Source organism: Oreochromis aureus, linkage group 2 (genome assembly GCF_013358895.1).
Source record: "Oreochromis aureus strain Israel breed Guangdong linkage group 2, ZZ_aureus, whole genome shotgun sequence".
In the NCBI taxonomy this organism is placed as follows: domain Eukaryota; kingdom Metazoa; phylum Chordata; class Actinopteri; order Cichliformes; family Cichlidae; genus Oreochromis; species Oreochromis aureus.
The window spans coordinates 279,003-291,985 of record NC_052943.1 but is presented as its reverse complement, the minus strand read 5'-3'; the positions used below and the strand labels follow the sequence as shown (position 1 = coordinate 291,985).

The 12,983-nt window shown below is 43.5% G+C and overlaps 2 protein-coding genes across 3 annotated transcripts in view; one reads left to right on the top strand and one right to left on the bottom strand.

Moving 5' to 3' along the window:
• The window catches only part of LOC116335504 (cytochrome c oxidase assembly protein COX18, mitochondrial), a 21,342-nt gene extending 16,361 nt beyond the window's left edge, over window positions 1-4,981 (bottom strand). The window contains exons 1-2 of one of the 2 annotated variants that reach the window (XM_031759212.2): window positions 4,851-4,981; window positions 4,667-4,759 (exon numbers count right to left, since the gene is read on the bottom strand). The gene's annotated coding sequence lies outside the window, so the exon portion shown is untranslated. Of the gene's footprint in view, window positions 1-414; window positions 574-4,666; window positions 4,760-4,850 lie in introns of those variants that run through there. The other variant, XM_031759211.2, reaches the window with a different exon arrangement.
• Window positions 4,184-12,983, top strand: selenot2 (selenoprotein T, 2). The gene is made up of 6 exons (XM_031759213.2): window positions 4,184-4,432; window positions 4,873-4,983; window positions 5,054-5,180; window positions 6,651-6,738; window positions 12,227-12,356; window positions 12,736-12,983. The coding sequence occupies exons 1-5, from the start codon at window positions 4,209-4,211 to the stop codon at window positions 12,346-12,348; spliced, it is 672 nt and encodes a 223-aa protein (XP_031615073.1). The 5' UTR covers window positions 4,184-4,208; the 3' UTR covers window positions 12,349-12,356; window positions 12,736-12,983.

Genomic DNA, 12,983 nt, shown 5'->3' with positions numbered 1-12,983 from the left:
GCCAGATTTGTGAAGACAACTGCAGTTAATTTCATCTTCATTTGAATTTCATTTTGTTCTGAACATGTCAGAACTTTTTTATTTTAATAATCAACGGCACAGCTTACCCCATACCGCGTGCAAGTTGTGCGGCAAGACCACTTTTTTTCAGAAAGCTATATTTCAGATCCACAGTGATTGTTAGCAGGGATGCTCAACATCCTGAAATATGTGTACATGTTTTAGTTGGACATTACAGTCGCTTTAAAGTCACTTTAAGTAAAAACTGGCACAACTCACCCCACTCTCCCCTACATTAATTAAAGTCTTTACCTGTCCAGGTAAACATGTTTACTGCGTGAATACATCTCATGCGTTCTCCTGTTAACAGCTCGATATTGCAATCTTTAACATGACCGCACAGCGGAAACGTACCTGTGTGACGTCAGCCGTTAGGTGCTCTGTGCTCGGGGTCAGAGGCTGAATAAATTATTAAATCCCCGATTTTATTTGCTTATATCTGTTCTATCACCTTGGCGCCTCCAACCACACGCTACGCTGTGTCCCACGTTTATGACGTTGTACTGTTTACCACTTTGTGTCGGGTGAATGTGACGTCACTATGGGACTATACATGAGTCAAAAAGGAGGGGGTGAGCGAGTCCTGAGTGATTCGCTCGCTCTATGATTCAGCACAGGATGGAGGGGGTGAGCGAGTCCTGAGTGATTCGCTCGCTCTATGATTCAGCACAGGAGGGAGGGGGTGAGCGAGTCCTGAGTGATTTGCTTACGCTACGATTCAGCACAGGAGGGAGGGGGTGAGTAGCTCAAATGTGCTGTTAGCATGTTAGCAGAGCGATTGTCTTGATGTGAGCTTCTACTCAGGGTTTTTTTCTTCCAGTTCAGAGCAGAAATGTTTTTGTTAAGATACTGGATGTTGTGTTTTTCTCCACAATTTTAATTATAAGCTAGATATATTGCTGCTAACAGCAACAGGGATGAGTCAGTGAGTCAGTTGGGCTTGTGAATCATGATTCATGAGTCAGTAAAGTGATTCTCGAGTATTGAACGATTCGTTCATGATTCGCGCATCACTACTTCCGATTCCAGTATGGGCTCAAAATGTGGTCATAAATATTTTGTACTTGTAAATCAGTTTTGTACTTGTAAATCAGGATTTGTATGTGTAAAAAGAATTTGTGTGTGCGTAAAAAAGATTTGTATGTGTAAAAAAGATTTGTGTGTGTGTAAAAAAGATTTGTATGTGTAAAAAGAATTTGTGCGTGCGTAAAAAAGATTTGTATGTGTAAAAAAGATTTGTGTGTGGACTTAGCCAAAAAAACCCCTGCAAGTTACAAGTACGAATTTTGACCCTATTTTTCTTCCTGTCATCTGATTGGTCAATGTCATGTCAATCACAAATGTAACAATCCAATCAGAGAACAGATGGCTTTGGCTGTCGGAGGGGCACTTTTTTGAACTGCAGGTCCTTGAAGGGAATAAATGCCCTTTTACATGCCAACTCAACGTTTTCCTTCATCACCACGAAGGAAAACAGTCTGTGGTCGTCTAAGTTTGGTGATTTTTGTGTCACAGGTCTACGTGCTTTATACAGGGACTTCCACAGCCTTTTCAACAGCGCTGCGGACCGCGGGGGGGGCAGTGTTTTGGAAATGACAGTCTTCATTACAAAGCTTTCTTCGTTATGAATTAGCATACATGTTTTTATTGAACATTTGAAGAACTAGCAAAAAAACCAGAAACTGTTGTAGAGGACATAAAGTCAGAGATAGAAACGACAAGGAGCAGGTGCATCTAGTACAGGTAGAGCTGCTGCAAAAACCCACAGAGCTCAGCAGCCAGCGCAACAAATTCTGGATCCTTTGCTTTTAGTTAGCAGTTAGCATTAGCAGCACATCCTGCGTCCGATGTGAAAGGACCTTTATGCTGCGCACTGTGACTCACAGCAATGGTCCCGGGTCAGCCCTGACTTTGTGTTAAACTAATCCTAAAGTAATAATGGTATTTCTAACCACTGACATACCACAACTTTATCCTTTCAACAGCTGCTGAAAGTAAGGGGACCTAGCTGCTATCGGATATTTATATAGAGATCCTCCAGCTTCAAACTGTATTACCCTTCAAGGACCTGCAGTTCAAAAAAGTGCCCCTCCGACAGCCAAACCCATCTGTTCTCTGATTGGATTGTTACATTTGTGATTGACATGACATTGACCAATCAGATGACAGGAAGAAAAATAGGGTCAAAATTCATACTTGTAACTTGCAGGGGGGTTTTTGGCTAAGTCCACACACAAATCTTTTTTACACATACAAATCTTTTTTACGCACGCACAAATTCTTTTTACACATACAAATCCTGATTTACAAGTACAAAACTGATTTACAAGTACAAAATATTTATGACCACATTTTGAGCCCATATTCCTGTGTTTGACTACTGCAATCTGTGGGGGATGATCAGGAAAATGGGGGGAGACAGAAGAGACTGGAGTTATCCAATTCTTGAAAAGAATAATCGAGTAGCTGTTACTGATGGGGAAAAAGTTGATTTGTTGGCAAGTACTTTTGTTGATGTACATAGTGGGAGAAATTTATCAGAGGAAAGTAAACGAGGAAGAGAGAGAACTAAAGAAAGACATTTGACACTTTAGGGAGGAAGGAAAGTACTGCAGATGTAATGGGTTGTCCCTTTTCTATTGGAGAACTGAAAAGAGCTCTGGGCAGAACTAGGAACAGTGCTCCAGGGAAGGATGAGATATGTTATGTTATGCTGAAACATCTAAGTGATGAAGCATTAAATAAATTGCTAATGTTGTTTAATAAGGTATGGACAGTAGGGCGTCTCCCACGTCGGTGGAAAGAAGCGCTGATTGTACCAATAAAGAAACCAGGGAAAGACCATAGCGATCCTGGAAATTATAGGCCCATTGCTCTGACTTCCAATATGTGTAAACTAATGGAACGGATGGTGAATGAGAGATTGGTTCACTTTTTAGAGTCAAGAAATGTCTTAGCACCCTATCAGAGTGGTTTTCGTAGAGGAAGAGGGACGATGGATCCTGTCTTATGTCTGGAACATGATATCAGGAAGGCGCAAGTTAGTAAAGAGGTGGTGGTTGCTGTCTTCTTTGATGTAGAAAAGGCATATGATATGCTTTGGAGAGACGGTCTACTGATTAAGCTACATGAAGCAGGGGTAGGAGGAAGTATGTTTAATTGGATGTTAGACTTTTTATGTGACAGAACAATTCAAGTTAAAATAGGGTCGCATGTTTCTGAGCCGTGTGTGATAGAAAATGGAACTCCTCAGGGAAGTGTAGTTAGTCCAACGGTTTTCTCACTTATGATCAATGATATTTTTAAAGATGTGTCTGGTAGTTATGGTAAATCACTTTTTGCTGATGATGGAGCATTATGGGTGAGGGGGAAGAATGTTGACCATCTTGTCCGGAAACTTCAAGAGGGGATAGGTAAAGTAGAAAAGTGGGGTGTAGAATGGGGTTTTAAATTTTCTGTTGAGAAAACTAAAGTAATGTTTTTCACAAATAAGAAAATTGGGGGAAATAAACGCTTATACTTGTATGGGAAAGAGTTAGAAAGGGTGGATTGTTTTCGTTTTTTGGGTGTGGTTTTTGACAAGCGATTAACTTGGAAACATCACATAGAGCATGTTGTGGGGAAAAGAAAAAGGTTCTTAATATTTTGAGGTGTTTAGCGGGACTGACATGGGGTACTAATTTTGCTGCACTTAAGAGTATTTATCTCACGATGATTCGATCAAGATTGGATTATGGGTGTATATAGCGGATTAAAGAGACAAGAGGAGGTTGTTATCAGTAGAATACGAACGGGCCACTGCTTTTTAAATGGTACTCTTTTTAGGATAGGTAAACATCCGACAGGGTTGTGTGATGTGTGCACTGATATGGAGACAGTTGAGCATGTACTCCTTAGTTGTAGGAAGTATGCAAGTCACAGGAGGGTGATGTGGGGTGAAATGAGTGGTGGAAGGGAACTTACGTTTGAACAAGTGGTTAATAAGTTAAGTCATGGTGAAGGGAAAGTGGTGGTTTTTCGTTTTTTGAGAAATACTGGTCTCATCAAGAGGATCTAAGGACTCAGGAGTGACGGACGATTAACAGCCAGGAGATGGCAGTAATGCAACAGTTTTGGATGCAAGCTGCCGTTAAACTTGACTGAAGAAGATGAAGAAGACTACTGCAATCATGGCGGAGTACAGCCGGACTGGCCTTCTGGCGGCTCTGCTCCTCTTCACGGCGCTCACCCTCCGGGACATTTATGTTGGAAGGTCGAGCTCGCAGAGTGGGCACCAACCGCCCGACAACTCGGCCGTCTTCCCGGACACGGAACCGCGAAAGCCCGCTAAGGCGGCGATCTACAGCGGCCCCGTACTGCGGTTCCAGTACTGGTGAGTTAACACAGAAGCTAACAGAGGCTAGCAGTGAGCCTCCGTGAGAATGACCGAGGTGAAGAGAAAATAAAGACAGGGTGGGTGAAAATCTAAAAACAAACCATCGACGATACGAGTTAAGTTAGCGTGATCTACAGCGCCAGCGCTAACAACTAGCGGTGAATACTTGTCGTTAACGAGCTTCGGGTAACCCAACTTTGCTCATTTGGTCGGTTGGAATTTGGAGACTACCAGGATTTTGTTGGCTGATCAAGTTCGAGTTGCTTCGCTTCTGACCATCTAATTGGACACCTTAAGGCAGGTGTTCTTGTCTTCAACGTCAGTCTGTCGGGAAAAGAAAAAAATACACCTGATAATTGATCGGCTAATGTTATTGTGTGTGACAGTGTGTGTAAGTGTGACAGATTATGATCACCTAACAGATGTGCTTCTTTCAGTATCTCCTGAGGTTACAGTAAAGTCTTCCAGGATTACTCTCAGGCCATCAGCCAGGTGTACCCGGACATCCGCATCCAGGGCGAGAACTACCCTCCCACTGCCTTCAACAGGTGAGGTGCTCCGTCTGTAAACTCTGTCCCCAGCCTCTACAGCTGTGTCTAACCTGCCTCCTCCTGTCAGGTGTGTGGCTCAGCTGATCTCGTACCTGAAGCTGCTCTCCATTTTGGTTATCGTCAGTGGTCAGAACCCCTTCTTGCTTCTCCACCTCCAGACGCCACCTGCCTGGACCTGGAGTCAGAACAACAAGGTACCAGCACTTAGCAGATAGCACATGTGCATGGCTCTGTGATTGGCTGTTTGTTAGTGGTTCTTGATTGGTGCAGCCTGAGCTGCTGTTCAATACTGATAATGTTTAATCACCAACTGATGACACATACAGGCAAACTCCACCCACACTGTGATTTTAGGTGGGACTTACTAATGACAGTAAATCTACCATTCCATCAACACGCCGGTCCACTGTTTCCATGTCACGCTTTGCCTCTCCAAAATGTGAAATGTACACGCTTGCAGAAGTTGCAGTAATCTGCAGTACCAGCAGAGGGAGTCGTTTTATTTCAAGCCAACATGAAAATAATCACAGGTGTTTAAACAGACATTTACATGGAAATACATATTAGCCTAGTATAATGGATTTTGCTGATTAAGGACCCTGGAATTAACTTGATATGTTTTTTGCTCACTACTGACTTGACTTTAAATACATTAGCTCCCCCTGCTGGTAATCCAATTTTTACATGGGTGTGTAAATGGACACAGTGGACTGGGGTGCCTATTACACATTTTGCCGTGACATCAGAGCTACTGGAACATGCCCACCCGCTGTGAAAAAAACATTACTGGAGTCCTTTGCTCTCCAGTCATCCTTCAAACATCTGGAAGTTTAACTTATCCAAAGAGCCAGATAGTCGCTGTGCTATCTGATGCACTAATCAGTGCTGGTTATGGATCCAACAGGTGAGCTCAAGTCTCTTCACTCTGAAGCCCTTTTTCCATTAGTGCCTGCTCAAATCAACTCTGCACGGTTCACCACTGTTTACAGGGTTTTGCATCAGGTCACAGTACCTGGTACCAGGTACTTTTTTTGTTTTTGTGACTGCTCTCCCAGGATTCCAATCGATCCGGGCAGGTACTAAAATGTGACATCGTATGACTGCATGCCACTGATTGGCTGGTCAGTAGTATCGCTCGATGTGTCTGAGAGCGTGTCACTCACGAAAATCTAAACCACCATTTTTTTTATTTTTTTTTAAACACTTGGGAACGATGAAAAGGGCTACAAAGACAACACTGTGGTTCCCAAGTCTAATGAAAAGGCACAGACTGAGCAGTAGTTATATCATTGCTTCAACGCCCACCTTTGTTGTAGTGTTGCGGGAAACTCGGGCGTGTTGCTCTGACCACACACTAGGCAGTAATGGAAAACCAGTCGCTCCGAGTCGTGGCGAGTTGATCCGAGTGGGTAGTAATGGAAAAGGAGCTTGACAGGCCAAATCTCACCAATCCCGGTTTCTCCAGGCTGTCAGTGCAGCTCATTTAAACTGAGGAATGATTTAAATGACCTTGGAAAAACACTCATGAATAGACTGATGACTGAGGTTATGGTGTGATCAGAGCACTAGCTTGTAGAATCGTCTGCCTATCCTGCTGCTGTTACCACGGTAATAGGTGCTGTTTACTGATTACCATGGTAACGGACACTGTGCTTCTGTTGCAGATCTTCTCCTGCCTCATGGCCTTCTTCCTCTGTAACATGATGGAGACTCACTTCCTGTCCACTGGAGCCTTTGAGGTCACACTAAATGGTGAGTTCTGATTGGACCAGACCTTTGTGTTAACATCATGCTTGTGACACAGTTTCAGTACTACAACTCAAATTACTGCAGTACTTCACGCTTGTCTGCACTAAAGTCAAAGTATTCAGAGTAATAAACTGTCAGTCATCAGAAACAGAACAGCACTTCTTACTGTAACCAATTACATCACTGCTGACCTCACTTCCTGCTGTAATGCTGCCTGATCTGTACCAGAAACCCAGTTTATTTACTTATATGAAAGTGCTCATACTTCCTGTCACTCTGACAGCAAGCTCTGCGTACATGTCTTAGACATGATCTCTGCAGAACGCACTCTTTTCTTTGTGTGAGTTATTAAAGAGAACATGTATGTATTCAGTCTAATTTCTATCCTGGAGCTCTGCTCAAACAAACTGTATGTGAAGCTTGATTTAAAAACAAAAAACATTCACAGTGATAGGGCTGTTCAATATAACGATATATATCAGATGACGATATAAAAACATCTATTGTTTCCTATCACGCTATCATTTGTTTCGTGGTGTCGCAAAATAAACTGTTTACGGCAATATTTTTTTCATCATTTTGATGGTCACTGTAGTGGCTATATTAATTTCTTAAAGTTCTCTCTTTCTCTTATATTTAATATAACCACACTATGGACGGACAAGCGCCTGTTTTTTACGTGCTGTCGTTAGCAACAACGACGGTAAAACCATCGTGTGGCTCCGCTGTCCGCTTGTTTATTTTCCACATAAACCTTTCACAACAAAGCTCAAGATCCTGTTGAGACGTTTCAAAATAAACTGAATCACGTGAAAGATGCAGAGTATTTACGGATGAGAAGCAAAAAAGAGCCGTCAGGTGCTAAAAGATAAACCTTAGACTCAAACGTTAGAACAGGCTTTTCCCCGCAGCACGCTGTGTAATAAATACTCACAAAGAAAACGGAGGCCGTTACAACTTATGTCTAAAAATGTATCGTTTCATGCATTGGTTAAAACACTCGACTCCAGGTAAAGGACACAAAGCTCGAAACACTTCATGCAAGTCGAGCTGCCCGAGATTCACAGAATTTACAGAAAATGTTAAATTTGTTTATATCGTTATCGGAACGATAAATGTCTTATATCGGAATTTTCAAATCGGATTTTGGTAGTCAAAGGAGTTTGCGAAGAAAAGCGTCTGGACTTCTTTAAGTTGCTTGAAGACGTTTCACCTCTCATCCGAGAAGCTTCTTCAGTTCTAAGGTCAAATGGTGGGGAGTCCCAGATTTAAACCCAGTGGGAGTATCCCCCCAAGGAGGGACAAAAGGACCCCCTGATGATCCTCTAATCGCCTGAGGCGATCGGCTCAGGCGATTAGAGGATCATCAGGATCATCAATATTGCCGTAAACAGCACCTAGTGTCCAGGGCATGGAGGCGCTACCAGGAGACAGGCCAGTACATCAGGAGACATGGAGGAGGCCGTAGGAGGGCAACAACACAGCAGCAGGACCGCTACCTCCGCCTTTGTGCAAGGAGGAACAGGAGCAGCACTGCCAGAGCTGTGCAAAATGACCTCCAGCAGGCCACAAATGTCTGTCATGTCTGCTCAAACGGTTAGAAACAAACTCCATGAGGGCAGCATGAGGGCCTGACATCCACAGGTGCTTACAGCCCAACACCATGCAGGACGCTTGGCTTTTGCCTGAGATCACCAAGATTGGCAACTTTGCCACTGGTGCCCTGTGCTCTTCACAGATGATGGCAGGTTCACACTGAGTACATGTGGCAGACATGACAGTCTCGAGATGCCGTGGAGAACGTTCTGCTGCCTGCAACATCCTCAAGCATAACCGGTTTGGCAGTGGGTCAGTAATGGTGTGGGGATGCATTTTTTGGGGGGGCTGCACAGCCCTCCATGTGCTCGCCAGAGATGGCCTGACTGCCATTAGGAATGAGATGAGATCCGTAGAGCCCTTGTGAGACTATAGGCTGGTGCGGGTGGCCCCGGGTTTCTCCTAATGCAAGACAATGCTAGACCTCATGTTGCTGGAGTGTGTCAGCAGTTCCTGCAAGACAAAGGTATTGATGCTGTGCACTGGCCCGCCTGTTCCACACCCCTGAATCCAACTGAGCACATCTGGGACATCATGTCTTGCTCCATCCAGGAGTTGGCGGATGCTTCAGTCCAGGTCTGGGAGGAGATGGCTCAGGAGAAAATCGGCCACCTCATCAGGAGCATGCCCAGGCATTGTTGGAAGGTCATACAGGCACGTGGAGGCCACACACACTACTGAGCCTCATTTTGACGTGTTTTAAGGACATTACATCAAAGTTGCTTCAGCCTGTAGTGTGATTTTACACTTTTAATTTTGAGTGTGACTCCAAATCCAGACCTCCATGAGTTGCTATATGTGATTTCCATTGATAATTTTTGTGTGATTTTTGTTGTCAGCATATTCAACTATGTAAAGAACAAAGTATTAAGAGTATTTCATTCATTCAGATATGGGATGTTTATTTTTGTGTTCCCTTTATTTATTTTTTTGAGCAGTGTATTTTTCCGTAAGACACTTGCACTAGGTGATGCTACACACACACACACTAAAAACTGTGAACACTTATTTGTTAAATCAGCTTTACAAATGGAGTTAAATCTGTGACAGTTTCTTAGAGCAGGGCTCCATGGTGTGATTTTTTTTTTTCTTTTTTCTTTTTTTTTTTTTTCTGAAATCACGCAGAGTTTCATGGTGTCAAAAAAACAAAAAAACCCTCTTATAATATCTATAAAATGCACTACCTGTCAAACGTTTTCGAACACCACAACTACACCCATACCAGAGAGTACTGCATGGTGCTGCAGAATGCTGTGGTAGCTGTTCTGGTAAAGGGAGCCTCTCACTCTGTACCATTCACTGACCCTGGATCCAGCAAACAGCCACACACTGTGGAACCATCCTTTCACCTACTCCACGGCCTACAAAGATCCTGAGTGATGAAACGAAGAGTCCAAATGTTGATCCATCAGTCAATGATACCTTCTTCCAGTCTTCAGTAGTCCAATGTCGGTGTTTCATGGCTCAGACAAGCCTGTTTGTCTTATTCTGACGTCTGGCTTTCTTGCTGCAGCTCGTCCTGTCAAACCTGCAGGTCAAAGTCTTCTCTTCACAGCTGAAACTGAGACTTGCTTATTACGACCACTATTAAGCTGCTTGAAGCTGTTGTCCTGTGAGTCACCTATATCACAGCTGTTAACTCTTTGGATGCTGAAGGAAACTGGACTCACTGAGACTTTGACTTTCTTTGCAGTCTCTCTGTTGGACAGACCGACATTTATAAGTGTTATGATGGTCTGTGTCTCTTCCACTGTTATTCTCGCCATGTTTGTATCAACACACTGCTTTCTGCAGTACAGTACTGTTCAGCTGATGCCCATGAGGGTATGGTACCACCGTGTGCTCCAACACTGCTTCATGCAGACAGAGGGGGAAGTAATCCAGACAAGTTGGAAAACCTGTAGGAATTAGTAGCACCAACTTTCAAGGCTGATCAACCTCCATTCCTGCAGCTTTACATTGTTAACTCATGTTGTGCTCCCTGGAAAAAGGCCTTTTTGTATAATTCTGACGTGTACATTAATTTTCATCTTGGGTAACCTTTTTTTTTTTTTTTTTTTTTTTAACCTATGGCAGTTTACCACTTACCTTTGTACCATTTCAACCTATTCACTGGACTTGAAACAGATGAATTTTGATAAATAACTGGAAAAACTGGGGTGTGTGTATAAATAATAATATAGTAAACAAAGATATTTTCACACTGTAAGCAGTAATTAAACATCAAGTTGTAGTTTGTACAGTAAATATAATAAAACAGCAAACACCTTTTATATTTATGTAAAGGACTTTTATTGTGAAAGGAGAGATCTGTTCCTGTGTGGAATCTTAAGCAAATTAAGATTCCACACAGGAACAGAAGGTTCATGAATGAGCTGAAGTATCAGCTCAGAGAGTGATGAAGGCCTGTAAACCAGAATAATCGAGTGTGCGATCAGGTTTTACGGTGTCTGTCCAAAAGCGGTGAGCTCAGACCGATACGAGGAGGCACATTGCGTGTTGTTCAATATAGTTTTATTCCACTTGAAATCTGAAAAACAATGTTACAAAGCCTGGAGGTAAATATGGTGTAGGACAGCGCTCCCCAACCCCCGGGCCTTGGACCGGTACCGGTTCGTGAGTCGTTTGGTACCGGGCAGCGAGAGTTGAGGCTCAGGTGTGAAATGTGTGGTTTTCAGGGTTTTTATCGGTTTTCAGCGTTATTTTGTTATCGTTTTTACGTGTGTTATGAATAAATCTTCTTTTTTTCAGTACCGGTACTAGTTTTATTTTGTTGTATTTATCCGCGACACCTTAAAGGTCGGTCCGTGAAAATATTGTCGGGCATAAACCGGTCCGTGACGCAAAAAAGGTTGGGGACCACTGGTGTAGGACACTCTATGCCCCCCTTTAGACTCAGCCCTGTAGGGATCACTGGGACGGAGAGTGGGCCGGCCGCCGTCAGCCTTCAGCGAGCTCTATAAATTAAACATTATATCAGACTCAGTTAACAGTTCATCTGCATATTTTGATGTAGCCTTACTTCTGCAGCTTTACTGCAGATTTTTCTGTAAAATAAACGGCGATGGGTGGAGCAGCTACAAAGTTTGCTGTTCTCCATTGATCAGCTGTTTCCAGGTTTCAATGGTGACTTCAGGAACAGCGCTGCTGTTTCGGAGGCTGTGCTTTCTTTCTTCTCACCTGAGCTCACCGTGTCGGTAACGCCTCTGCCTCTTTACTCTTCACGTTGTACAAACAGACTCCGCCTCCATGTTAAACTGTGCCAGCGTCATCATCGCTGCTGCCGTTATCAGTGTTTTCGGTTTAACACAGTTGATTATTCACACACTGCTCATAGATACACTTCTGTTGTAGTCTGTAGTCAAAGTTTATTGGTCACATATCATGCACTGTGTGACATACGGCGAAATGCTTATTGCTGTGCAATTCCCGCCCATTAAAAATATTCGAATAAACTCAAGAATCAAAATGATGAAGGTGTGCAGATTGATGTATTTATTTTGTTATTAAGTGTGTGTACAGTGACGTGATACGAGAGACACCAGATCAGAAGTATGTTGTTGTTGTTATTAAAGTGCCGTCCGTTAAATGAAGAATCGAGGATTTTTTTTTTAAAATAAGAAAGTTATAATTGGAGTTACTCGATGAATCGTTGCCACCCGCCTCTTTAAAACTGTGGATGACGACGAGCTCAGAACACGAGGGGAGGTAAGAGGTGCGGCCCGCCTCTGGATGTTGTAGTTTCACCATACGAGTCTGAGTTACCTTCTCCTAAACAGGAGGTGAGGGGTCATTTTTGAACTGTACAAACACACCCAGATTTCCTTGTGGAGATCAGGTAGGGACGTTCCTCTGACCTCATTTCCTGGTGTAACGCTTTCTGTCCTCCCCTCAGATGTGCCCCTGTGGTCGAAGCTTCAGTCTGGTTACGTCCCGAACATCCAGGAAATGTTTCAGATCCTCGACAACCACATGAAGATGAACCAGGTGGATCACATGACCTTCACCTCCACTTAGAGCTGCAGGTGAATGCACATCAAGTTAACTGCGCAAAGTGACGAGACTCACAGGAAGTTTGTGTGAACTCGGCAGGTGCGATCAGATTATCAGCTTCACCTATCTGTTAGATTTTCCTCGTACTGATGCACGGAGAAACGCCTGACAGGTACAGACTCACCTGTGACCCCAAAGACTGAATTTAGTCAATTTAAGAGGAACAAAAATTCGGTCCAGTCATCCTGATGAGACGGGTGTGACACCGAGACAGGTGAGGCAGAGGCGGGGCCAGAGTTTGATTTACAGACAAACATTTCTTTAAGTGCTTCAGGGAGTATGTTTTGTGAGAGGGTCTCAGCTGTGCTGTATTCAGGTGTGTCTCTCTCTCATTACCTGTTCTGTGTCCAGGTGCTCTGGCTTGCTAGGCGTTCTCCTGATGGCGTTCATGAAGGGCGGGCCTTAAAACAGATTCTGAAGGGCCCGGCTGGATGTTCCTCGCCATGAACTGAGCACTCCCTCTGCACCGGCTCACCTTCAGCACTACAATACCAGAAAGCACTGCTGGCAGCTTTGTGCTAATTAGCGTGTAGACAGGAAGTAGATGGCTGTTTATGTGAAGCTTTTATTGTGAAAATAATAAAATATTCAGGTCTGTT